The sequence below is a fragment of the Panicum hallii genome, chromosome 9 (assembly GCF_002211085.1).
Source record: "Panicum hallii strain FIL2 chromosome 9, PHallii_v3.1, whole genome shotgun sequence".
In the NCBI taxonomy this organism is placed as follows: Eukaryota; Viridiplantae; Streptophyta; class Magnoliopsida; order Poales; family Poaceae; genus Panicum; species Panicum hallii.
Window position 1 is genome coordinate 2646945 of NC_038050.1, and position 26290 is coordinate 2673234.

A 26290-nucleotide genomic window follows, 5' to 3' on the forward strand; every position below is an offset into this window, starting at 1 on the left:
AAAGAAAGACAGTAGTGTGGGAGTAGGAAAGACTATTGGTTGCGTGACACCTCATCCTGTGTATCACGGCCAAATCGGGGCGGCCAATTTTCTCTCCCGTGACCACCGCACCGTTGTTTACTTTGGTTGGAGGAGATATTCTTCTGAGCAAAACAAGGTGATGGTGTGCACAAACACACTAATCTGTTTAACTCACTGATCCACTTCCATGATTTTTATGGAGTTAGAAATGAGTGAGGAGAAATATACTTGGACCAATAATCTGAAATCCCTAGATGAGTTGTACTGGTTCAATAGGGCCCATGAGACATGGCTGCTCAAGGGGGATAACAACACTGAATTCTTACATAGGACTGCAAATGGGAGTATGAGAAGAAATACCAGATCCTCCTTAAGTGATGGGATATTATAATTGAAGGTGATGATGCTCTATTAAGTGATGGGGAGAATAAATTTGTTCTCATCTGATATTCACCTATCAACCATGACTGCAAATGCAGTCTATGTACTGAAAAAAATATGAGAAGACCTATGCATAATTTAGGACACAACGTCTTAATGTACAAAATAAGATAATACAATATTCGCCTCTAGCCCACCAAAACAGGGAATTAATTTAAACCTATCAACCATAGCTGCCTGCAGTCTATATACTGAAAATCATCTGGACAGTACATATTAAAAGTACACATTGTATTAAGGAGCAAACCATGCACAGGCTCTTGAGAGCACTTGCCAGTTTCCGATACACCACCCGTTTAAATTCAGCTCCAGGATACGCCACTCCTATATATTCGCAATAAGATAGTAGCAGCATATCCTAATTGACAAGCATTATTATAAACTAACCTAAGATGAGATTATTTCTCCATAAAACCACTGGAGGAGCCAGCTGGTCTAAATCAAGGGAAACATGCTAAGCTCAAAAACTGCAGTTTAAATATCTCAGATCAAAGATAATTAGTTACTGATGGCATGCTACATTATTCAGTTACATGTGTCAAAATCTATCGAATTTTATTAAGGAAAATACACCACCATTCAATAAGGGTAAATAAATGTCAGATCTATAAAGTAGTTTTGGTTTGAACCCAAAATGCGATACAAAAATTAAATCCTAACTTTGGTACATAAACACAGTTGAAAAGGATGTGCTAAATGTCCAGCAGCATCCTGCACACACAAAAAGGAAAAGGGTTATAATGTGACTAAAAAGAAACACATTTTTAATAAATCGAAGTTATGTCCAATACTCAAACTTAGTAGTGGATTGTATAAAGTGTGTCACAACAGGATCACAGGATCCCACTAAAATGTACAGTATTTTCATTTGAAATTGATCAAAGAAACCATTCAAACATTCAATAAGACAACTGCAAGTGGACTAATCAATTAACAATTTCATTTGCTTCAAAATAATTACGTCACTATCCAGGTCATAAAAATGATTATGTACATATGCCAGAAGGGTCAAAGCCTCTCACGTATGAATATAGGAGGATAAATATCAGCTTGCTTATAAACTGAGAAATATCAAATATACTATAGTTTTTTTAACTTAGAAATCCTGCATAATTACCTACATCCCTGGTCAAAAAATGAAACAAGGTTAGTGAACAATCAAGATATGATATCAGGATACATTCTTGGTAGACATTACAAGCAAAACAAAATAGTAATGTGGTCTATTTTTTCCCATGTACCTTCAGTCCACTAGTCGGTGCTATGCCTCCACTAGCTTCAATTGCTAGTTCAACTTCCAGTACGATCAATCAAAACAGATTTTTTTCAGCACCTAATCATTTACTCTGGGCCCTAAGATTTTAACCTCCTTCAATTCTTCGCAATACGACCAAGTCACCAAGCTCAAAATTCTTCCCTCAAACATTCACAGACTAATGGAAAGCACTGAGGTCAGTTAACTACTTGTGGAGGCCAAGAAACTTGCAACGACATGCTAGCATCATTGGCAGAACCAAAAACCTCAGAAGATGAGGCATCCACGTCTCTTTAGCCTGCATGTGTTTGTGCTTCAATATTCTCTAGTATAGTGCAAATTTCACCAAGCTGGGGATGCTGAAAACCACCAGCGACAAACTCATGCACCTCCCCATCAAGCTCAATTGAGCTGCACCCTGGTGTTTTCTTCATCTGCAGGCTGTTCATCTCCTTCCTCTCCCTGGCTAGACTGGTCCAGTCCTGAGCTTTTGCATACATGCTGGACAGCATCACCCTTGCCCAGGGTTCATTTGGATCCAACCTGCTGACTTCAGCTGCTGCGATCTCACCAAGTTCCACGTTGCTGTGAACTTTGCATGCATTCAAGAATGCACCCCAGATTACCGCATTAGGCTTCATCGGCATGGTCCTGATCATGCTGTATGCTTCTTGCAATCTCCCAACCCGACCAAGAAGATCAATGATACACCCGTAGTGTTCAATTTTGGGTACGATTGCATATCTCTCCTCCATGGAGTAGAAGTGGTGAAGACCTTTATCTATGAGTCCGCCATGCGCACATGCATTTAGTACCCCAACAAGAGTAACATCGTCAGGGTGAATACCATTATCTTGCATCATGTCAAACATGCGTAAAGCATCAGCAGCCCTACCATGCATTGCCAACCCACAAATCACTGTTGTCCATGAGTACAAGTCCCTCTTCCCTGGTGCTTTCTCAGACACCTGAAGGGCCTTTTCAATGCTTCCACATTTGGCATACATGTCTATCAAGGACCGGTCCAATGAGCCGTCATCATTCATTCGGTTCCTGTCAATGTAGGCATGGACCCAAATCCCAGTCTCCAAACAACCTGCACCGGCACAAGCAGCAAGGACAGTGCTCATTGTAGGTCCATTTGGATGCACCGGACATGAAGATGGCGATACCATCTGACGAAACAATTCTAGTGCCTCCCTACATTGGCCAATGAGGCAATACCCGGCAATCATTGTATTCCATGACACCACATCCCTCCTTGGCATTGCAAGAAACAGCTCGTATGCAGCGCCAACATTACTATGCCTGACATACTGATGCACCATGGCGTTCCACGAAACAATACTCCTCACTGGCATGTCATCGAACACCCACCGTGAAACAGACAGCTCGCCGCACTCCCCGTAGACCCTGATCAGTTCGGTGGAGACGAACACATCTGGCACAATGCCGCTTGTCACGATGAGAGCATGAACCATCTTCCCAGGTTTCCGGGCCGCCGCGGAGGACGAGCTCACCCCGTGGCATGCCGCGAGCGCAACCGCCAGGGCCACATTGTCGGGGAGCAGGCCGTCCGCGAGCATGTCCCCGAACACGGCGAGCGCTTGGGCCGCCTGCCCGGCCGCCGCGTGCGCCCGCGCCATGGCGGTGCGAGCGACGAGGCTCGGCTCGGGCATTTCGTCGAACAGATCCCGCGCGTGCCGCGGCCTGCCGAGCGCGGCGTACGCGGAGAGCAGCGCCGTTGGGAGGTGCGCCCCGACGTGGAGGAGCCCTTCCTTGAAGAGGAGGCAGTGGATCGCCGAGGCCGTGAGGTGGGCCCTCGGCCCCGCCGCCGGCGAGAGTGACTTGATGAGGCGGAGGAGCGCGGTGGAGGAGAGCGTGAGCGGGTGCATGGGCGATTTCCAGCGCCTGCAGCCTGCAGGTTAGAGGTTCAGAACTTCAGATAGATGAATGAATCAAATTCAGGGTTCCCCACACACCCTTACAGCTGGGCCACGGATGCTACTACGATGCCAGGTGGGCCTCGGGCGTGACCGTACTCGCGTGCGTGCAGCTCGGCCGCAGCGTACATGGACAGCCCGCGGGTCACTGGTGGTCGGTGGATCATTCGGTGAGGACGCGCAAGCCGCAGCGCATGGCAGCTGAATGCAAAATTGCGGAGAAAACCGATGAGATTGATGGGCTGTTTGGTTTCTGGCCTGCGGCGCCACACCGCGCCACATATCCCGCGCCGCAGCCACACCGCGCCGCACATCTCGCGCCGCAGGTGCGGCGCCGTAGGTCAGAAAGTAAACACGCCTTGAATCTTGAGAATTACATTTGGGGGTGTTACTATTTGTAGAACTTGTACATGCCAACAGAACTAGACTACACACGACCTGATGCTAATTCTTGTAGTTCTCGGTGAGTTCTGGTAATCAACCATGAGGCACTTGGCTATGACAAATGCCAGTATAAAGCAGCAAACATTCAGGGTGTGCTGCAATTTCTTAGTCAAGATGGTCAGCACAGGATAGGAGTCGCGGCCATGGACAATGGGAGGTGTTGGGTCCTGAGTTCGAGCAGGGGCTAGCTCAATTCTGATGCAGATGGCGTCTTGCGCGATCCGATTCAGGAAACCTTGCCCCCGGGAAGCTCGGGGAGCATCGTCTGGATCCTCCTGAGCTCGGCCAGCACCTCCCGGGCGTCGGGCCGGTCATCCTTGTCGGGCGCCACGCACCGGAACGCCAACTCCGCCACGGCCTCGACGCTCGCCATCACGCCGGGGCCCTCGCCGAGCACCGGCGGGTCGACGACCTCCCTGAGCTCGCCGACCTGGATCTTGGCCACCACCCAGTCCGCCAGCGTCACGTCCCGCCGCTCCCTGCCCACGTCCACGGGCCTCAGCCCCGTGACGAGCTCCAGCACCACCACGCCGAAGCTGTACACGTCGCTCTTCTCGGTGAGCTGGAAGGAGCGGTGGTAGTCCGGGTCCAGGTACCCCGGCGTCCCCTGCGGCGCGGTGCAGCACACGAGCTCGCGGGCGGCCCCCGTGGAGCACGCGTCCGGCGGCGCGAGGAGCCGCGAGAGGCCGAAGTCGCCGAGGCGGGCGCGCATGTCGGCCTCCACGAAGATGTTGGACGAGGTAACGTCGCGGTGCACGACGGCGGGCTTGACGCCGAAGTGGAGGTACTCGAGCGCCGACGCGATCTGGGACGCCATGGCGAGGCGGGTCCGCCAGGGGAGCGGCGGGGGCGGCGGCGCGCCGCCGCCGCCGACCCGGCGGTGGAGGTGGTGCGAGAGCGTGCCGTTGGGGACGAAGTCGTAGACGAGGAGGAGGGCGCGGGGGTCGGCGCAGAAGCCGTGGAGGCGGACGAGGTGCGGGTGGCGGAGCGCGGAGAGGATGAGCACCTCGTTGCAGAAGGACTTAGTGATGGTGGCGGAGGCGGAAGGGAACGACGGCGAGGGGGACGGCGGGACGTGGAGGCGCTTGACGGCGGCGGGACGGCCGGCGGGCGGGAGGTACGCGAGGAACACCGTCCCGAACCCGCCGTCGCCGAGCTTGCGGCCCGCGTCGAAGCCCGCGGTGGCGGCGCGGAGCTGCTCGTAGGTGAAGGCCGGGCTGTGGTGTTGGAGCCCGTTCCGACGAAGAAACGCCGCGGCGCGGGACGCCGCAGAGGAGGAGGAGGAGGAGGAGGACCCCGCAGCCGCCGGTTCCCGCCCCACCGCGCCGCGGGAGCGGAAGCGGCGTACGGCGATGGCCGCGCAGAGGTAGAGCAGGACCAGCGCGAGGAGCGACGCGGCGACGGCGAGGGCGACGGTGAGCGCGCCGCTCTTGTCGTGGTGCTTCGGCGGCGGAGGGGCCGCGTGGTGGCCGCCCTGGCGGCAATCGGCCGGCGACGGTAGCGCGGCGGCTGCGAGGAGGAGGAGGCGCCGGAGGAGATGCGGTCGCATTTGGAGGCCGCGAGCGATCCAGGCCCGCAGGGGCGAGGCGAGATGCGGGAGCGAGGAGCCGAGGGGGAAAGAGAGGAGGAAGATGCCGAGACGCGGCCGCGCAAGGCTACCACTCCACTACACACAGCGTGCGCGACACCTCTCGCTTTCACATCATCACATGGCCGGCGGGCCAGGCGAGTGTGACCGGGACCCTCCGCTTTCAGTTCAGGCTATCCTTGTTTGCCATGGCAGAAACATACAAATTCTAGCTTGGAATCGGATGGATTTTCCGAACAAGTGGTGCCATCGTTTGAATTCGGCCAGATGGGTGGCATCATTTGAGATTGACCGAGAGGTTCGAGTCTAGATTGTTTGATATCTATATTTGATATCAGTTCTCCAACTCAACTATAGAATTAAACCCCTTCAATATGTCATCTTATACAAAACTGGTCACCATTTATCGCTACTGTGTTATCCACTCTTCTTCCATACATTGTCAAACTAAAATAGTTAGACCGCTATTCTACGTAGCAGCGACTGCAACACCACCTCCATAGAATGTTAAACCAAAACCACCTTAATATGTTATCCTATGCAACACTGACCACCTTATACCACCACCGTGAAACCACCGTCCCATGCAAAGATAAATCAAATCACTTGCGACACCCATCCACACAGCGCGTTCGCCATGACACATCTACACCCACCGCACCGCCTAATACAAAATCAAGACATGCCAACATTGTAGCCTCCACGTCAACGCTGACTCCACTTCCCGACAACATCACCGTTATATAACCATCTTTTATCATGCCACACTACCTCACACGCCATCCTATGCAGCGCTGACCATCATCCACGCCACTGCACGACACAAAAGTTAAAACCAAACTACCTCAACATGTTATTCTATGCACCGCTAACCACCATCCATTGCCACCGCGACACCGCTACACCCACACCGACGTCTCGAATGGCACCGCCCTTCATCCCACCACCCCTACGGCAACAGAGAACAATGTTTACACGTGTTTTGTATTTATCTATCCTTTCTCGATTTAGTCTTCTTCTATGTATATAGTTTTTAATGTTTCCATGATCTATTTATTTACTTTTGTAATCTCGAGTTTCTCGTGAAACACTTCAAATTCAGCAAAAAAAATACTAGGAATAAGTCTTAGAATGAAAAAATCGTAGTTCAGTAGTGGTGGTGAATAGCCCGTATTTTTCACGTCCGGCAAGGAGGTCACTCCACATTTATGTCACTACTAGTTGGGCGAGGTAGGAGCCACTGATGTGGATGTTTAACAGAAAAGCGCGATAGTAGATTAGTGGGATAGGAGTACTTAGGGTCAACACCTTTAGCTCTAACTCGGCGACGCAGTCGGGCATCCGTCGGCCATCGCCGTAGTGGACAGCGCAATACGGCATGCCGCCCAGCCAGGGGCGGCGGCACGGCGGGCGGGCGGGCGTGACGTGACCGGCTTTGCCGCCGACGGCGACCCGAGCCATGATTCTGGACAGCGACTCGCCTGACGAGATGCAGCGGCCAACGGGTGTCTGTGTGTTAGCTACTGGTTTTTGTAGTTAATTATCGACCGACGCGGATTATTAGTGGGTGATTAGCCGTTTGTGATGGTCAAGTCATCGTAATGGTATACTAGCGGTGCAGCAGGAACAGGATGGAGTAGATGGAGGGAGGAGAAGATCGAGTCGATGGCACGCACCGGGCAGGCCCGGCCGGGCCCCGTGGAAGGTTTATTCATGGCGCTCCGTGCCAAAGCTTTCTTTGACCGGGACTGGTGCTCGGGTGGCATGTTGGGTTGACCGGCCGGCCTCTCCATGTCCAGGTCCGGCGCAAGCTACTGTTTTCTCTCTCCTATTTTAATGATCATTTGCTATAGTTCTCTTTCTCTCTTTCCTATTTTAATTTTCCTTTGTCTCCATTTCTCTTCTCTTCTAGGAAGAGAATATTTCCATCTGATTCTCATGTGCCACTGGCGATCTGGCAAAGGCGAGAGGCGAGACCGCGAGACCGAGACGTCTGGTCGACCAAAGCCGCAGCAGCCGCCGCCGCTGCCGCTGTAAACACCTAGGCGTGCGCTGCAAATGTTTCTGCAGCTTGCAACTGCTAATCCAGCCATGAGCCTGAGCCGGCACGGCGTGCCATTCTTCTGACGCGCGACACGGCGACAGGAGGAGGGATGGGAAGCAGAGAAGAGAACGGAAAGCAAAGGCGGCACACACTTTGCGACGACGCGCCTTCGGTTCTCCGTCTCCGGTCGCAAAGCAGCGCGAGCAGGACCGAGTGTCCTGTCCTGTGCAGGAACGAGGCCGATTCCATCTGGGACTTGAAGTGTTGTGCGACAACACTCCAAGTTTGGCATTCAGGAATCAGGAGTCCGGAACTCATGTCATGTGTCGTCAGAAACTCTGTACGTTAGAGACACCGGGCCGAGATGGCGATGCCTACAACTGGTGCGGAAGCAGAACTGTCTGCAGATCCATCGTCAGAAAGCTGCCTGCTCCGTTCCATTCCTCGTGGTCCGGTGATCCGAACTTCCGAAGTACTCGTCGTTCCGCCGTGACGTATCTCAGCGCCTCATGGCTGCGGGCTTGCAGCATTCCTTATCCATGTGTATCCACTATCTATGCTATATAATTCACCACAAAAAAAAAACCTTGCACTAAAAGTCAACGACAGATGGTTCAAAAAATATATTAATTCGACGATATACACATCCTGGCAGGATCCAAATGGGGGAAGAATGAGCCGGCCCGGCGATTAGACATTCTCTCCAACAACTCATATAATTCAGGGTCAAACTGTCGTCTATAAATCAATCAAACATATAGCGCTTTGTACATCTGCAGCAATGAGACCCCTGATGGAGGCACAAGGTCAGCAGTAGTTGCTCGTGGTACCCATTGTAACTGCAGAACTGGCATGGGTGGATCGACTGATGAACGGGCGTCGGGCGAGATGCGCGGTCCATCAAAACTCAGGGCGCCGTCTTCACCAAAAGATTTATGATCTACGAACCATATGGCCATGGGAATGTCTTCACCACTGAAATTTACAGCAGAAAAGAACAATGGTCAGTTGGCGAGTTGTGTAGCAAGAACAGGCGAGTTGTAGCAAGAACAGGATCAGTAGTAGCACAATCTGGTCGATGATTCTAACAAGCAACTTTACATTGAACTGAAGTGGAATCTGCTAATTGCAAACAGTTCAAATAACATCTCTAGTAATCTGATTGCAGTATTACAGCTAAACATCTGTATGGGTTTGGTTGTTTTGATTTAGCGAAGATTCAGCACATGGTCTGCCATGCAGGTCACGGGATAGTTACTACTAACTGTTCACGATGCATCACAAACCGATGAGACACGAGCATATCATGACTGAACTAATAATGCTCATGCTCAGTGCATTGTCTTTAGACACTGTATTTGTTTGTCACTAACAGAATAATAGCATCTTGTTTAAATGAAAGAAATAATCTTCACTTTCTTGTACATCAATTGGAAGGAAAGTGTCTGCTGGACTTGATGCCTTTTAACATGAATAATTCGTGGTCACCCTAAGTAACGGCGTGCAACCCATGATAATGGAAATCTCAGACATGCACTGGTTTATTTCTCGCTCTTTCCGTTTTTGATAAATAAGGTTAGTGTCAAGCATACAACCAGATATATGGAAGGATTCCACAACTGCTATAGTAAATTGATGCTGATAACATTTTAAGTAGGTTGAGCCATAGTGGATGATGTCTAGTGAAACGAGACCGAAATACTACCTTGCTTAGCACTTTCTTTCTATGCTGGATTGATTTATAGAAGAAAGAATGAATGAATGAACAGCATTTAGCATAGGGACCTTTCATACAAAATTACAAATTCATTAAAGAAGATGCCACTGCATTGTAAATTGAGTTATGTGGATATTCACTCTCGGCACCGAACTCTTTAAAGTAGTGATTGGTTAAAGTAGTGATTGGCATCATGAAAGCATTGGGCAAATAGGAAAGCACAGATATCATGACCGGGGTGGTTGCTTGCTAAAGATAGTAGTTATTTTTTAAGGCCTGCACAACTTGAAAATATCCAATTGTTTAACTGCTTAGCAGTTAGGAATGCAGGAATAAGATGGGAACAGGGGGGTGGTTGTTGATAAAAAAAACAGGGAGAAAACAGGGGGCCAAATGGCCCCTGCCCCCTGGCTGCAGATTCCATCTAAAAACCAATACAGGTTATCGTGCTTCAACAACTAACCAAGTCAAGCTCCATAAGACCAAAATGATAGCAGCTATCTTCAGTTCTCAATGCCAAAGCAGATTGTAAAAGAAATAGACAGAAATGGTGGAAACAAGGAGTGGTGATCTCACCTTTTGAGGACTCCTGGACGAGCACAATATGCATCGCTGCATTGTTCGGTGGCAATTGCAAACGGAGAGGAGTGAGCTTCCCATTGATAGGGCTGCGTGTGCATATGATGATGCCATCCATACCCGTCTCCTCCTGCAACTTCTGGGCGAGCTCCTCCAAGTTGCTGCCATTAAATGTAAACGAGTGTCCCTCTGTGCCATCATCCACGTTGCCCAGGTCATCTGCAATGTGGTAATGGATGGCACGTCCCTCCACCTTGTGCAAGGGGGCGGAGAAAGAATCGGAGGACTGGAAATATGAGAAAATTCAATGTCAATTCTTATTCTGAACCAACTAAACGCTGAGAAGTAACATGGCATAGAAGAAAGAAATTCTGAAAATCTAAAGACCACTTGTAGTGCTATGCAGTTCATGCCAACTGTACAGGACTATAGGCTAACCAAAGTGAATTCAATAAGCAGCTATGCAACACCATGGATTATATGATGCAGGTAGGTTTGCAATTGCGATTCACTACAAACAACAGGTCGGATAAATGGCTCTAGATGCACATTGCTTGCAGTCTCAGCAACAGTTTGGAGCAATTTAAGACTCTAGCCTACAGAAGATCTATCCTACAAAGTTTTAGGCAAAAGTTCTCAAATAAGAAACGAATTTTTACAGAGTGACAGCATTGTCACTTGGACAAACAAAACAGATCGAGATCAGCAGTGTGAAATCCATAGATTCATAGCTATTCGCTGTGTCTTGTGGGAAGAGCATTCTCCCTCAGCACGATTAGCATTTCAGATTCGCCATAATTCTAAAGTTTCAGAAAATCCCCAATGCATTTCAGTCTGCCAATCGGAACAGCCGAGCTACTACGCCTAACGAGACCAAGCAAGCGGAAAGATGCCAAAGTCAATTCCTTTGTCAAGACGGCATCACAACCAATGCCATCAGGCACAGCACATGGCAACGCAAGAGCAATTTGGCCACTGACCTCGAGCTTGGAGAGCCTTGGCCCCGGGCGCGGGGCATCGGGCTCCAGCGTCGGCGGTGCCGGGGGCGCGGCGTAGGACTTGGATGGCCGGTGGTGCGGCGCCGGCGGCGGGTCCCTGAGCTCCGGCGCTGGCGGCGAGTCCGGCATCTTGACGGGCGCGGAGTCCGCGCGCTCGGGCCCCGGCGTGAGCACCTGCACGACCTCGACGTCCCAGAGCACCCAGTCCTGCGTGGCGGTGCGGTGCGGCACGTCGTGGGTGACGGAGTTCCGCCAGGGCGGGAGCCCCCCGTTGGCGCGGAGGAAGTGCCCGTACCGCGTCTTGAGGCGCGTCTGGAAGCCGTCCCGCACGGGCTCCCACTCCACCGACGAGTCCGGGCGCGCGGGCGCCGTCTGCAGCACCTTCCGCCCCGTCATGCCGAGCAGGAACGGCTCGTTGGAGGCGGTGAGGTAGCGGCCGTAGCGGCTCCGGAGGCGGACGACGCCGGGGACGTTCGGCACGGCCTCGACGCTCCAGCGCGCGTTCGGGGAGGCGCCGTTGCGGTCCTGCGTGACGTGCACCTCGTCCTCGTCCGCGTACAGGAACTTGTCGTGGTGGCTCTTGAGCCGCACCACCTTGGCCCGCGAGAACAGCTCCATGGAGAACTGGGAACCTGGGATCCGGAGGTGCGAGCCTGTGAGGGCAGGGGGAGGGGAGGAGAAGAGGTTGGTGTGGCCGGTGACGAGGAGGAGGAGGATGGGTGGCTTGTTGATTTGGGGCGGCGTTAATGAAGACGCGGGCCGGAGGCGTCGCTGCGTGTGGAGCCCGGGGAGGGGCGGGGGGTTTTGACCCGTTCGGCAGGGCGGCGGCGGCGGGGGCACGTCGGGAGCCGAGCTGGCGGTTCGCGGAAACGGGGGCGGGCGGGATTTCGTTTACCGCGCGGTTGTCCGAGCTGCCCATTCCCGGCAGGTTTTTTTTTGCTTTCGGTTTCCCGTCAGTTTCTTCGGCGTCACGCGGTAGCTGTTGCTGTCGTTGGCTCGTCGTGGAGTACGGGATCACGTGAGCCTGGCGAAGTTTGGTTTGACCTGGAGCCCCGCGAGCGGGATGCCGGGATCTACTCTTGTGTACTGGTACCCGACGCGGTGACGCCCTGGCCGCCGGCCGGAACATGGCCCGCATCCTGCTCGGATCTTCGTCGGATCCAGCGTGCGTGCACTCAACAGTCACGCGGTGCCACGGCGGAGTCGAGCGAGCCGGCTTGTTTCTTTCCTTTTTTTTCCTTTTGATTTGTTTCTGTTTTGAAGGTAGTCTTGGTTTGCCTCTTGCCTCGTGAATAGGCTGCGACCGGCGCGTCCGCCGACCTCGCCGCGCCGCAGACTTAGCGATGAAGCATGGGCTCGTCCGTTCTGCTCCTGCAGAGGTGTCGCGCAACAACAAAGCTATCTGTATTTTTTAGCCCTCGCTGATGGGACCGTGAACTGAGGGGACACGCTGGTGAGTGGTGATGGATCAGTGCGGCCTCGGAGTCTTTAAGAAAGCAGAAGAAATAAAAAAAGAACACATATTTGAACATGGGCAGAAATGGCTCCGAGCACGTCATCGTAGGGGGTAGGATGGAGATGGATCGCGGAGTGGCGTGCATTTGGCCATCTGGGCTCCGACATGCCATTTTCTTCCGGATTAAAATCTGGCAGCTGCGCGCACGCATTGCTGCATGATGAAGTTCTGAAGATTCTCTCAGCAGCGAACTACTGCTCTACTGTCTTCGTAATCGGTGTGCTAAATGCTTAGCGGAACAATTTCTCTTCAGCGTGTCCGTAGCACATCAAACCATCTAGTGCCACACACATCAGCGTCGAAACCGGTCCACGGCGAAGATGGTGCAAGGAATTCAAAGAAGTTGGACTGGGCAGACGCGGTGTTAGAAAATCGTTGCTATCCAGCAGCTACCACGATTTTTGGTTTACCCTTTTGGTCCCTACGGATCACCGTCAGAGTGAGAGAGGGGTTAGGCAAGAGACCAAACGGGCCTCCTTTTACAGAGCGATTCGATGTGGCAAACATGGCCGCATGGAACACGCAGCTGAGGCAGCACATTCACGCGAGAAGCACGTCCATCAAGAACAACGGCGCTTCTTCCATAACACGCAATCAGCCTCGAAAAGGGTGCGTCACATTATAAGCAATAAGAATCCACTCGTCGCAGCCCATTTCCTGCAAAGTTTCCATCAGAAGGACATCACAGATTCACAGCATTTTTCAGCCACTAGATCGAGCATCCCAGCATGAACGCCCAGCGTAAGCAGTGGAAGGCTGGCTCATACGGCTGTATAATAGATTCCTCAACAAATATCAATCAGTCGCTATCATCCAGGGTACAGCTCGACGAGACAATCACAACATTAGAACCAAAATTTAGGCACACCCGCAAGGGGCTGAAGAGGTTTGTGGAGCCGTGCTATTGGAAACATTAGCCTTTGACACGATGATTCGAATCACCGTGCTGCTCTACAACAGCAATCCCACTCAACTATCCTTTGGTTTTGCTCACGCCATGTTGCAAGAACTTGGAACGATACTGCTCCACCAGAGACTTATCGACGCCTCCTTCCCCGGCAGGTTCTTTCTTTGTCCTTTTTGTACCCTTTCCTCTCTTTTGATCTGTCTGGCTGTCTTTCATGTTTTTCCTTTTCTTTGGAGCAACTGATTGATCATGCTCACCTGACACAGCTTGCTGAATCGAATGAAATAGGTAACCATTTAACATATAAAAGTGGAGAACTTAATGAGTATCGTCAGGAAATATTTTTTTTCTAAAAAAGGAAACTTACCTTCCCATCAGCATTTGGGGTTGCATCTTGCCGATCCCGCTCCGGCAAAACGGTACCCTCATTTGATTTCCTTGATCTCTTTGCAGGTCTTCCCTTTCTTATAACTTCCACAGAACTTCGATCTCCAGCAACGGAAGGATCCTTCGCAGGCCCTTCACCAGAATCGGAGGGTTTAGATGGTCTATCATGTGACTTCCGCTTGTTTCCTTTTCTGAATGTCCTGCTGCTATCTGCATGACGACCATCGCTTGCAGGTTGATCCCCTGAAGGATTCTGCTGACCTTGTGCAGATTCTGCTGACTTCTGCTGACGTTCCTTCCGAATCTTCTGAAGCCTAACCTTTTCAACATCCTCAAGTGCAAACTCCACAATTGGACGCCGTTCTGCACCAAACGTTTCTGCAGAGAACGAAAAATTATAACTGTAACCAAGTCTGTTCACTACCATGTAGGAGACAGCCTCAAGAAAACTAATAGAAGCGAACAGCCAATATGTTTGTAAAAAAGACCAAAGGTAGTAACAGTATGATAAAAAGGACAAGGTGATGAGCCATTGTTACTCCAGTGTAAAAGTATTGATAGCAACCTGGTCCCAGTGTGCTGTGTACCCAATATAAAACTGAAGGACTCTGGCAATATAATGATTACTCAATAAAGAAAATCAATTCACTGAAAGAGAACAAAAGTTGCAACAGGGAGACAGAACAATTGACACAATACAACTGCAGTAATTATTCAAGAGCGGAGAGTACCAGGGTTGTTGTTTAAAACTCTTAGAGCGACAAGAGCGTGCTCATGTTCTTGAAAATCAACAAAGGCGACACCACGGGAATGCTTCTGTACCCCTTTCTTTTCATTCTTCAGGATATTCACCTGTTCAAGAAATGCATTGGCATAAGCATCACCAATCGCACATAGCAAAAAGGAGAGAAGAAACTAAACAAAAGGAACTCCATGAAACCTTCCGGATGACAGGATTTTGTTTGGTAGCACGAGAAATGACTGCTTCTCTGCAAAGCTTCTTTACATCATTAATGGTCATAGTCTTAGGTAAATTGTAGATGATAAGCCTTGTTCTGGATACGTGAAACTTTGGAGACTGAAGCATCTCCGCTTTCCTTCTAGCCAACCTAAAACAGACAGATAAAAAAGATACTGTCAGATCATAAATGATTAAATATAACCAAATGTTTGCCATGAGCTAGGCTAGCAAGTATATCAGGAATTTTTTTTATCATTGACAGAATATGTAACCCAAATGATGTTGGCAACTGCAGTTGCAAATATAAAAGTTTTAATGTTACACAAATTGAAGTGCAGTTCCCTTCCAAGCATGAATACAGAATCCAAAAATGTGAAGATCATTAACAAGAAAAGATGAAAGCATATTGGCAAATGGCCTGGTAACCTGATTCTGCCAACTTGCATAAAAAATGGAAACAATAGGTATGGAAGACATTATCAACAGAAAAAATAAACACAATGCCAATATCGATACTAGCTAGAATTTGGAATGATGAAGAATAAGGATAAACTCTGACCAGTTACGTTTATTCATGTCAGCATCTGACACACCTTCAGCAGCTGGTGTTCCAGCAAGTATCTCACCCTCCTACTTGATGCAACCAAACTTTCAGTAACATAATAATGGAAGAGACCCACTACAGTTCATGTGCAAAATGAAGTGCTGAAGAACTTACCTTGGCCAAGTACAGATTCCGTCTATCCTCAACCTCAGTCTTCGCCTTCTCAAGTGCCTTTTTGTGAGCAGACTCCTTGTCCATTGCTTTCATGACATTAAGTGCCCTGCTCTTCATAAATATTCCTAAGCCAGGAGCAGCATTGGCGGCCGAAACTGCTGCATCAGCTGCCTCTGCTGTAGAAAACTTTAGGAAACCAGTACCTCTAGGTCTCCTGCATAGACAGCACAAAAACTGTTAGCGTAAAAAAGAATGCAAGTGAACGTTCAGTGGTTGATACGACTTAAGATAAAGATGGATGAAACAAGACGGTTAAACATACTTTGTGAGTTTATGAAGAACCGGGAAGAAAGATTCAACATTCCCAAAAACTGAGAAGCGCACTGTTACCTCCTCGTTACTTATATCAAAAGGAAGGTTGCTGATGAATATAGTCCTATCCAGGTCAGTATCTTTTTTCTCAGGTTTGGAAGCAGGATCAGTGATTTTTGCATCTGTTACACGTTTCAACTTAGCCAACTTGCCAGCTATAGGTGATTCAGGTTTCTTCTTTTCTGATGTGTTATTTTCTGTTTCAGTGTCAGTATCAATATTCGAACCGTCAATGCCAGATGGTTCAGACTTCTCTGATGACTTGATCAAATTTTCAAGAACTCTTCTAGAAATATCTACTTCAGTTTTGAAATCATCCTCAGATGGACGATTAGAAACCTCCTGATCAAGTTCAGAGCTATCATCTTCTCCAACAAGGTTCTCTTCAGAGGTGTCATCATCACTGCCACTGTCAATAACATCGGCAAGCTCTGGAAATGCAACACATTCATGAGATGTGGCTTCCAAATAGTAAACTAAGAAAATACAGAGCAACTATAAAAATGATATGATACAAAGAGTGCTACATCGATTATTTGGTCACACAACAAGGAACAGCCTAATTTATTTTTTAAAACAAATATCAAAGGCACATGGTAAGCCGTTTATAATATCATTCAGGTAACATAAATCTTGCATTAGCTATGAAAGAACTCTTAAATTTTGTGTACTTAATAAATGAATGACTTGAGAAATGAAAAATGAAGGGTGAAGATGAAGGAAACTTTGTATTTACCATTATCCTTGGCATCAGATTTTGCAGCAACAGTGTATACTTTTTTGGGAACAGCCCAATCAACAGCCACAGGTCTCTTTGCAACAAATTTTCCATTAATGTTTGTTATAGCCTGATTCAGAAAAAATCATCGCGCATTAGAAATTTTAAATGCATTTTTGTACTCCTACTGAATAGGGCACTGACCATACATTTTCTGCATCCTGCTTCCGTGTGAAAGATACAAAAGCAAAGCCTTTGGATAACCTATTAAAGAGTAAACGTAATCAAGATACCATAGCTTGCAGGTTTTATTAGTCCACTTAAGGACCAAAGGATTCAATGGGAATTAACATACCCCTCATCCGACTTATGCGGAATAGACACATCCCAGACAAAACCTGCTGAACTAAACATATCCATGATCTCCTTTTCTGTAATCTGCAGCATTCATATACACATATTTAGCTTATCTGTTCTAGAGAAAGAACAAAATTAGATTAGAAGAGTGACAACTCAAACAAGCACCTTGAATGGCAGGTTCCTGACAATCACTCGCCATTTCCTGATCTTTGAACCCTAAAATAGAAAGAAAGAAAGAAAGTTTCAAGCACTTGCAAGCAAATGGGGAAAGGGAGGCGGTAGTTGTACAGATAGCCAAAGGAAACAAAATCAATAAAAAAACTATTTTTTTCTTTAATTCATGCCAAGTCTTACTAGCACGCTTGTTGTCAGCAGCCATGAGTACAATATTTTGGGAGCATCTTCCTTATTGGAGACTTTATCTTTTAATCCATTAACACTTGACTTTTGGTATCATTCACGGTCAACTCCCACCTCCTACATAATACTAATGACATAAAACATAACCAACGCCTACTTCTTAAATCACTAACATATCATATTCTATCAAGCAACATAAAGGACTACTTAAATGAATAAGGCATATGCAAAACTCCAGCAGACTAATTCACTTGAAACTTAGATTGTGAAGATCTGTGATATATGACTATGAGGTATTGACAAGATTTCTTGAGGCATAGACAACTAAACCCATTGTTCATTACATCACTTCAAATTTTTCTTTAATATGTCGTAAGTGTATGCAGATAGTAAGCACAAACAAATGTGGAATCAAAACATATCAGTTGCAGAATAGAATTAAGACAAGTAAACTAGCTAGCAGGAATAAGTTGATGGAATCATCAATCGAATTTGATAATGGAGACCAGCATATGCAGACAAACACAATGGAAACAGGTAGCTATTAGGTCACCTCTCCACCAAGTTGACGAGCCCAAACAATTGCTCCCTTGACTTTCTTACGATGCAGGCGGACAACAGAATCCCAAGCTGATTTGACACTTGAAAAGAGTACAGCTGCTGCATCTGATGTGCATCCATCTCGAGCAAGTCCTGCAGGGAAACACAGTCATATTTTATGGTTATAGGCATGGTACTACACATGCTAGCTGCAGTAAGCAAGAATAAGTGAATAACATTAGATGCGCAAGAGTTTTCAACATATTCCAATCGAAACAATAAAGAATAGGCAAAGACAAACTTTATGAAGTTTGAAACAAGGAAACCCTTTTGTTGAGTAGTAGAGTTCAAAATATTTGTCCCCAATAAGGAATGACTGCATGAGAACTATGACAAGTGATAAATTATCAGAAATCTATTATACTTTCTATACATAGAAATATGTGTTAGCAATGTACAGAGACCAAACATACACCATACTCACACGCATATGACAATGCAAAAAGGTCTTGGGTAAAAATAGGCATGATGTCATGAACAATTTTTAACCATATAAGTAGTGGGTCAAAAGAACCTCTGGAAAATGTCAAATTCAGTAGACGCTGAAAACTAACTCAAAAGAAAACAGTGGCATATATGGCTGTTATCAATGTACAAACATAACAAATAGATCATTTGATGCAGCCAGGATAGGTTACAAGTATCAAGCCAACAAGAAACTAATAATGGTAACTATCACATCTCTCAATGACTGTTGCAGAATTAACTTTTTTCACCAGGAAATCACACCACATAAAATACAATTTACATTATTAAACTAAAAATAATAATGTGAAGATGAAAATAGCATACCATGGATTTCCATTTCCTCTTTGGGAAGTGGATAGTTTACAGATACAACCGGGCCAATCTCTCCAGCTTGACGGAAAACCTCGCTGGCCATGGCAAAGTCTTGCAAACCACCAAAAATCACCGTTTTTGCAACCCTTTATAACAACAAGATTAAAATTGCCAGTCAATCCAAAGGGAAAAAGGAACAAAAACAGAATATCCTTAACAAAATTATAATTAAGACGTTATATACTACCAAATCATCCATCTATAGTTATAATCTCCAGTTTGCTGCTTACAAAAAAAAGGTACAGATAAATAAAGTTTGGTGGCAACAAAAAAATCCTAAGAATTGAGTCGGTGATGATGTAGGCAGATTTGACATAAAATATGATAAATTAGATTTAGTCAACGACTTCTCCAGGTAAAATGTTCCAGCACACACCTTTGCTTTTCAGAACTTTTCACTTTATCAGTGTCACCAATGGAAGCTTCCTTTGATACTATAGCATCCTTTGCCAACAACTGTGGTTTCTCTGAACCAACATAACATCTTGCATCGGTACTGAGGAATATTAACAACGGACTAAATACACAACAACAAAAAATATTTTTTCTATTAAAACCTGGATCTGCTTTAATGGTTTTCTCATTAAGCTTTGCAGCAGCAGAAGTATCATTTGCTTCATCTATTGCATCAGAGTCCTTTGCTTGCACTGCTTGCAAGAGAAAAACACAAGACCATCAGATCAACATTCTGCTGAACTTCAGCAGCAACAAATTGTAAGGAATAGAGCCTTACTATTCTCCTTCTTTTGCAAGCGTTCCTTCAGCGGGGCACGATTCATCGCTAGCTTAACCCTGATTTTCCTGCCAGCAACAGGAAATCCATTCTTTTCTTGAATAGCTCGCTCAGCATCTTGAACAGTTGCGCTGGTACCAAGGGAAACACATTACTTTAAAACAAAAACAATGGTTAACATTGTCAACAAAAATGTTATTAGCATCAGCACAGTTGAACGTGAAAAATCATTAGAAGTAGTCAAGTACTGGACAGGTATCGAGGTACATAATAAGTTTATATCATTTGGTCATTTTAGCCCAGTGAGTGTTGAATGGTCCTCTATGGTCAGAAAATTTGCTAAAAATAAAACAGTTCTAAAATTCTAATAAAAGCGCTGCAGCACCCAATGGGCATTGCAGGTTCTCAAACCACATGAGACTCTGACATAGACGAACTTATGTTAACATTCGGACGTTGTTAGAATCACCACAATTAAACATGAACAGTCGTTGTAAGTAGTCAAGTACTGGGATAGGCATAGGCACTGAGCTCTATGATAAGTTTATATCATTTGGTCATTTTGGCCCAGTCAATGTTAAATTGCTGACAAAATAAGCACTTCTAAATTCTAGTAAAATGTTGCAGTAAGGATTTGCAGGTGATTGAACCACTTGAAACTTTTGACATAGACAAACTTATGTTTAACATTCAGAAACAATTGGCTCAGAAGCTTCACAATATTTGCTCAAAACTGCATCACGATACAAGTAGAAAGAAATACCAACATAGACGATTTCTGAAATAACTTACAATTGCACGAACCCAAAGCCTCGACTCGTCTCCGATCCTGCAACAAAAATGCATAGCCGCATAAACCTAACAGGCGCGATATCAATCCCAACTAAACAGCAACCGAATTTCTCCAGCACACCTTTCTCCGCAACCATGAAGCAGCGCCGCACCGGGCCGACCTCGCTAAACACCGCCTCGAGCTGCACAACAACGAAACGCTCAATTCGGAGCTACGACCGTAAATGAAGGTAGCAGTTGAGCACTCGGCAGCTCGCGCTTACATCGGAGGACTTGAAGGTGTAGGGCAGGTTGGAGACGAACACGGTGGAGGGGCTGTGTCCTCCTCCAGTCCCGCCGGTGGCCGCATCGCCTTCCGCGGCGGGTTCTCCGCCGCCGCCGTGCTGCTTCCGCTTACCCATCGCCGGCGTCGTGGGGGCTTCACGGCTGCGACGATGAGACGGGAGGTTTTGTTGGGCTAGGGTTTATGTTGAGGATGATAAGTGGACTATCATGGGCTTTATGCAGATGTTGTTGGGTTCGGCCAATTTTGAAAGGTTGGGCTTTCGGACGATCGGCCAGCGGGCCTTGGAAGGTGACGTGGCACAAGGTTCGAAGATGCTTTTTGCCTTAACAAGACAAGAAGTTTTTTTTTTTTGACTCGGAATAGCTTTCCATTGACTTAACGCGACGGTGAGGCTCTCCATGCCCGAAGGCACACCATCCCAGGATAGGTTGGCATTCGGAGAACACGTACAACCACGAGCTGTAAGCAGGTCTCAACTAAACAAGTACTAGGTGGCGCTAGCGTTGCTTTCTTCTTCGCGACTGTTTGCATGGAACATCTCCATGGAGTATTTTGTTCAAACGTGTGATTGCCAAAATCCAAAAAAATATTTATTTTTTCTAAAAAATATTATATTGTTTTGTCTATTTCAAATTATAGATCGTTTTAATTTTTTAAATATATAATATTTTTTATATACGTAGACACATGATTATCTAGGTGCTTATCAAATGTTGTGTATCTAGAAAAGCTAAAACAACCTATAATTTGGAACGGAGAAAATATTTGTATTTTATAAATAGACGACGCTAGCTCGCCTCACTCAGCCAGAGATTGTAAAGCGGATATTTGAGTGAAAAAGGAGGTCACTTCGGAATATTATTACAAATTACAAATCTTGATGTACATATGAGACATCCATCTAGTAAGTTTGTTGTAACTAGACCCAAAAAACAAATTAAATTTTGTATGGAGGATCAATCAAAAAAATTCTAGGTGAGCAAGTTGTTATTTTATATAAGGGAAAAACTATAGTATATATTTATTATTTTTCCTTCATCTTCCTCCTCTCACTAGGGAAGTGACTGGCTCTACATTGCCACCCACTATTTTCCCTAGCAATGCTGCCATGCCTACTACGTTGGACGGACCGACTTCACGTAAAAAGACGTCCGAGTTCAAATCCGTTAACAGAAGCTTGCGACCCTAACATCGTGTCTTAACATTTATTTACATTGATTGAATCTTTTTTTGCTATATTCGGGCATTTGAAGTACAAAAAGGAGTGTTTAGATAATCAAGCTTTTTTATTTTTAAGAAATTATAAACCATACACGGCATAGTTTGACACGAACAACCTATGAACTAACCCGCAAAAAAAACACCCCCTATGAACTCGATAGTTCGGTCGTTCCACGGCCAAACGCACGCGGGGCGACGTGGCCTGTCCCTTCCTGTGCGTTGGAACCTGCTTGCGCATCGCACGTAAACCGTCCTGACCCCGGCCGAGACGGCGACACGGGATGTGCGAATCGCACCTCATCTAACGGGCAGCGGCCCGGACAGGCTGCCGCCACCCGCCTCAGCCAGCGAGCGGCGAGGAAGAAGACGACGCGGCCCGCCAAGCTCCCGCCCCCCCCCCCCCCCCCCCCCCCCCCGGCCAAAGGAACAGGAAGCCCGCGCCCTCCGGCGCGTGGTGGGAGTGGGATGGAGAGGGGCGCCGCTGCTGCGCTCGGCTGCGCCCTCCGCTCCCCTTCTCCCTCCCCGTCCCCGGCGCCCCAGTGGCCGCCGCTCCTCCCCTGCCCCCGCCGCGGCCCGCCCGGGCCTCCCCGCCCCCTCCTGCCGCCCGCGCTCCGCTTTAGGTGACGAGCTGCCTCCTGTTATTGCTGTTGTTGCTCCGTCTTTCCTCTCTGTTGCTGTCAGCGCGATATACTGAAATGGTGCCAGCGCTTGCTAGCTGTTCGACGAAACGACTGTTCCTTTAAGCGTTGGGGACGGTCGATGGCACCCTCTTAACTGCAATCGTGTTAGAGCATTTCTATATATGGAACACGAACACGATGAGAAGCTTGGGACATTTGAGCCTGGGGATCCGAATGCCAGTCAAATTTTAGCGGTTAAGTTCTCCGTGGCTTGTTACTAGGGTTTATGAACCATGCTAATGTTTTCCAAAGGCAACGAAATTCTGTGCTTTGACTTTCTAGTAGGTGTCCAACCATAATTTTGGATTTAATGTAAGGAGCTGAAGTTAGCTTGTTTCATGCACATGATTCTGTGATGGGAGGTTGGAGTCTAATGATATAGCAAGCAACTAAGCATTACGTTACTTGTATGCGATTTGGTAAAGCGATGTGTCGTGTTGCTACCGAACCATGCTGGGCTAAATTTCGATCACCTAGGACCTATCGGCCAAGCTAGGCTGGATGTCAAAGTCAACCAAAGGGAGGTGTGGTCGTGTGGGCAAAGGGGTTTAAGAAAAGGGTACAGCCACCATATGTGGTGTGCGCCCGCCCATGGGCAAAGGGGTTTGCAAAAAAGGTAGAGCCACCATATCTGCTGTACGCACCATGGGCAAAGGGGTTTTATTGTTCCCTAATTGTTTAGCTACGCAACCTAGGTAACCCCAGGAGTTAGTTATCATTTGACATCTACTAATTTGAATTTCATATAAGATCCTTGGTCCAAAATGTAGTATGGGAATGACTAACGAACATATCAATTGCTTAAGACTCAAAAAACTTGTAGGCATGTAAAGATTAAACTTGTCCTCCTTTAACGCTATGATTCCTACTTTCTTATCGGAATGGGAATAATTTTTTGGTGTGCATTAGTACATGTTCTGAACTTGTTTATTAAAACCAACTGCTTTTAGACTATTAGCTTTGAGATTTTGGCGATACCTTATGCTACTTCAGTCAAAACAGACCTCTAGACATGAAGAAGGGGCAGAGTAGCAACTCACTTAAGACCTTCAGCTCATCTGGACACTCAGGGGTCAGACAGAACGATGACGATTTAGTTAACGGCAAGCTCCTAATAGATTGTGGAGAAGATCAAGATTGTGTGCTCGGTAAGTTCTTTGTGGACAATTTTTCGTACCATCCAAGTTTCAAACTGTTACTTCAATTTTCATGCAGAATTGAAATCATGCGCCTCTAGAAGGTGGCCATCAGCTTATTTCAGGTCGAACTGTTGTAATAGTAACTGGCATAGGATACGGCGCATATGGTACAAACTAAATCTGATATAAAAACTGAAGGAGAAGGCAACTGCTTGGTCAAAGGTTTAGTTTTCTGTAGTGAAAGTTGCAGTGTTTGTTTTCTCCTTTCCATGTTACACTTGTTACTTCTTGCAGTTGAACTTGTGTTGTCTCTCTGACCTCTCAATGTTGTTATGTAGCTAGATCACATGTTCTTTTCTTTAGAACTAGACCACATGTTCTTTTGTTATTGTAGTTATGAGATTTTGTTACACGCTTCTATTGTTAACGCCTTTCTGCTCTTATGTATAAATTTCTTCATATTCCATACATTTTTTAGGTGGCATAGTTGCGCTGGGAAAGTTTGATGCCCTTCACATTGGTCATCGGGAATTGGCAATGCATGCTTCTAAAGCAGGGACTCCTTTTCTTCTTTCTTTTGTGGGAATGGCCGAAGTACTTGGCTGGACATATAGGTGAGCCTACACGAAAACTTTCATAGCTTCCCTTTAGAAGTTTAGAGACTTCTCTTTGGCAATCATTAACCCCAAATCAGGGAGGCTTTACATGAATATTTCCTGTTGTACAGGCCTCCTATAGTTGCTCAGTGTGATCGCAAGCGAGTCCTTTCATCTTGGGCTCCATACTGTAGGAATGTCATACCTCTTGAATACCAAGTTGAGTTTTCAAAGGTCCGGTCCCTATCTCCACGGCAATTTGTTGAAAGGTTATCAAAGGATCTTAGAATAAAAGGTGTTGTGGCAGGTACAGACATTTTATTTTTCTCCTGCAGGTTCTGTATTGTGCTTCACCATCCTGCCCCGTCACTAATATATTTCTTTGTACAATGACAGGTGAAAATTACAGATTTGGTTATAAAGCATCAGGTGATGCAGCTGAGTTAGTTAAACTATGTGAGGAATTTGGTTTAAGCGCATTCATTGTACGCTCTGTCATGGACACAGCAAAAAGATCTCATAATGGAGCTGCAGCTGCTATAAATTCAAGTGATAAAGGACAGGTTTCTTCCAGCCGTGTCCGCCATGCATTGGCTATGGGTGACATGGAATATGTCTCCGAATTACTAGGGAGGAAACACCGTCTTGTGCTAATGGTTAACCAAAAGTGCCTTCATGAAAGGAAAAAGATTGTACTCCCTAATTCCTGCATGTTGAACATGCCACCAGCTGAAGGTCTGTATGAAAACTGCAACCTTGTTAATGGAGAGTATCTTGGACCATGTAGAGTGATCATCAACTCTGACACCATCGTCATTGAGATGAAAGATGAGAACAGTTTGTCTCCCAATCCTATTCAAGAAGTTGGGCAATTAGGTATTGAGTTTGGATAAAATTAAGTAAATTTGTGCTCTATTGGTGGGAAGCCATCTTTTTACATTTGCCCTTTTTTGGCGATTGTTGCCAAAAGGAGAAGACTTTCGTAGAAATACTGCAAGGGAAGTCAAAGACTGTGTTCAAGTATGCAGTTTGCCTCACCATGATTGAGTTCAGGAGCATCTTGTAGTCTCACAAGAATGCTTTCTTCCAGAAAAGTCAAGATCAGTCCAATCTTGCCATACAAGGAGGACTGTGGGATCAAGGTGACATTTCTTTTGATCTGACAACTTGCATCCATCGAATCAAATGCTGGGAAGGGGCTTATCTTCCAACTTCACATCATGTAGCTTATACATTGTAGTTTTAGTTCATACATTGGTAGGGAGCATGGTTGGTCATTTGTCAACATTGTAGTATCTGTTATTACTTGAATGTTTAGTTGTTACAATTAGAACTTTTCTGATAAAGAACATTTGAGATCTCTCCAGATTTCTTTTATACAAACTTGCAGCTGTCCTTTTGGCTGCTGCTAGCATGTAGAAACACTATTTGTTAGACATGCTTAATAACACCTGGAGACTAAAGAGAGTTTTTCTATTAATTTTTTTGGGGTGCACATTTGAAGATACTGGCAACTTGTGTTTCTGCTGTGATATACCTCTGGTACTGTGAGCAGTTGTGTGTGCACAGACATCTCGGACGTATAGATGATCAACACTGATGGTTTCTTGACCATTACAGGTTTTCGACTACTAAGGTAAACTGTTTGATTTTGCTTCCACCTACTTTATCGAACATTTGTTGTAGCGGTTGCATTTGAATGTTGCCGCAATTCAGCCAAGTTGCCGACTCATTTATTTACTCTCTATTTTCGCACAAAAACTGATGTTAAAAAAAACAAACGGAGCTGATGTTCTCATTTCAAATAAGAAATTTTATAGCTGAAGACTGCTACGCACCATCCAACATAACGAGAGCCATATGGAGAACTAAAGAAAGAAATTGCAGGCTGCAAGGGCACATGGTCGCAAAGAAGCTATGAACTTTGAATCGATCTGCCACGCCCAACTGATGAATCATCCACTAAATGAATGGACATGAACAAAATTGCAAAGATTCGAACAAAATGCTTGCAAAACCGTGAAGAATATGCCTGGCTTTCCTTCCGTTGACCGTCAGATAGGAGTTTAAATCA

At 46.5% G+C, this 26290-nt stretch overlaps 5 protein-coding genes across 10 annotated transcripts; 1 reads left to right on the plus strand and 4 right to left on the minus strand.

Annotated features, from left to right (window-relative positions):
* Nucleotides 1-998: 998 nt before the first annotated feature.
* LOC112877523 (pentatricopeptide repeat-containing protein At3g29230-like) lies at nt 999-3873 on the minus strand. 2 transcript variants are annotated; one of them, XR_003225509.1, is made up of 3 exons: nt 3706-3873; nt 1704-3635; nt 999-1173 (listed from the first exon to the last, which is right to left on the minus strand). XR_003225509.1 is itself a non-coding variant. In XM_025941844.1 (2 exons), exon 2 carries the CDS (start codon nt 3610-3612, stop codon nt 2011-2013), a length of 1602 nt encoding a protein of 533 aa, XP_025797629.1. In that variant the 5' UTR covers nt 3613-3635; nt 3760-3870; the 3' UTR covers nt 1657-2010. The 2 variants fall into 2 exon arrangements, 1 of the variants encoding a protein (XP_025797629.1); XM_025941844.1 differs by lacking the exon at nt 999-1173 and having other exon boundaries at nt 1657-3635; nt 3760-3870.
* A 151-nt stretch (nt 3874-4024) lies between these two features.
* Nucleotides 4025-6080, minus strand: LOC112877524 (LEAF RUST 10 DISEASE-RESISTANCE LOCUS RECEPTOR-LIKE PROTEIN KINASE-like 1.5). The gene has a single exon (XM_025941845.1). It carries the CDS (start codon nt 5651-5653, stop codon nt 4331-4333), a length of 1323 nt encoding a protein of 440 aa, XP_025797630.1. The 5' UTR covers nt 5654-6080; the 3' UTR covers nt 4025-4330.
* Nucleotides 6081-8329: 2249 nt separating this feature from the next.
* LOC112877750 lies at nt 8330-11813 on the minus strand. The gene is made up of 3 exons (XM_025942109.1): nt 11013-11813; nt 10030-10318; nt 8330-8711 (listed from the first exon to the last, which is right to left on the minus strand). Exons 1-3 carry the CDS (start codon nt 11646-11648, stop codon nt 8677-8679), a joined length of 960 nt encoding a protein of 319 aa, XP_025797894.1. The 5' UTR covers nt 11649-11813; the 3' UTR covers nt 8330-8676.
* Nucleotides 11814-13235: 1422 nt separating this feature from the next.
* On the minus strand, nt 13236-20763 carry LOC112875589 (RNA-binding protein 28). 2 transcript variants are annotated; one of them, XM_025939482.1, is made up of 19 exons: nt 20558-20763; nt 20416-20476; nt 20295-20331; nt 19503-19633; nt 19327-19416; nt 19146-19236; nt 18722-18855; nt 17883-18022; nt 17135-17185; nt 16965-17047; nt 16819-16873; nt 16628-16739; nt 15842-16322; nt 15520-15733; nt 15361-15431; nt 14781-14949; nt 14572-14692; nt 13821-14218; nt 13236-13723 (listed from the first exon to the last, which is right to left on the minus strand). In XM_025939482.1, the coding sequence occupies exons 1-19, from the start codon at nt 20693-20695 to the stop codon at nt 13520-13522; spliced, it is 2781 nt and encodes a 926-aa protein (XP_025795267.1). In that variant the 5' UTR covers nt 20696-20763; the 3' UTR covers nt 13236-13519. The 2 variants fall into 2 exon arrangements, with proteins under 2 accessions (XP_025795267.1, XP_025795266.1); XM_025939481.1 differs by having other exon boundaries at nt 19327-19419.
* A 1228-nt stretch (nt 20764-21991) lies between these two features.
* LOC112875592 (FAD synthetase, chloroplastic-like) lies at nt 21992-26000 on the plus strand. 4 transcript variants are annotated; one of them, XR_003225199.1, is made up of 7 exons: nt 21992-22421; nt 23475-23629; nt 24099-24234; nt 24348-24523; nt 24613-25092; nt 25187-25358; nt 25837-26000. XR_003225199.1 is itself a non-coding variant. In XM_025939485.1 (6 exons), the coding sequence occupies exons 1-6, from the start codon at nt 22267-22269 to the stop codon at nt 25261-25263; spliced, it is 1179 nt and encodes a 392-aa protein (XP_025795270.1). In that variant the 5' UTR covers nt 21993-22266; the 3' UTR covers nt 25264-25696. The 4 variants fall into 4 exon arrangements, 2 of the variants coding, with proteins under 2 accessions (XP_025795270.1, XP_025795271.1); XR_003225198.1 differs by having other exon boundaries at nt 25721-25859; XM_025939485.1 differs by lacking the exon at nt 25837-26000 and having other exon boundaries at nt 21993-22421; nt 25187-25696.
* Nucleotides 26001-26290: the final 290 nt, after the last annotated feature.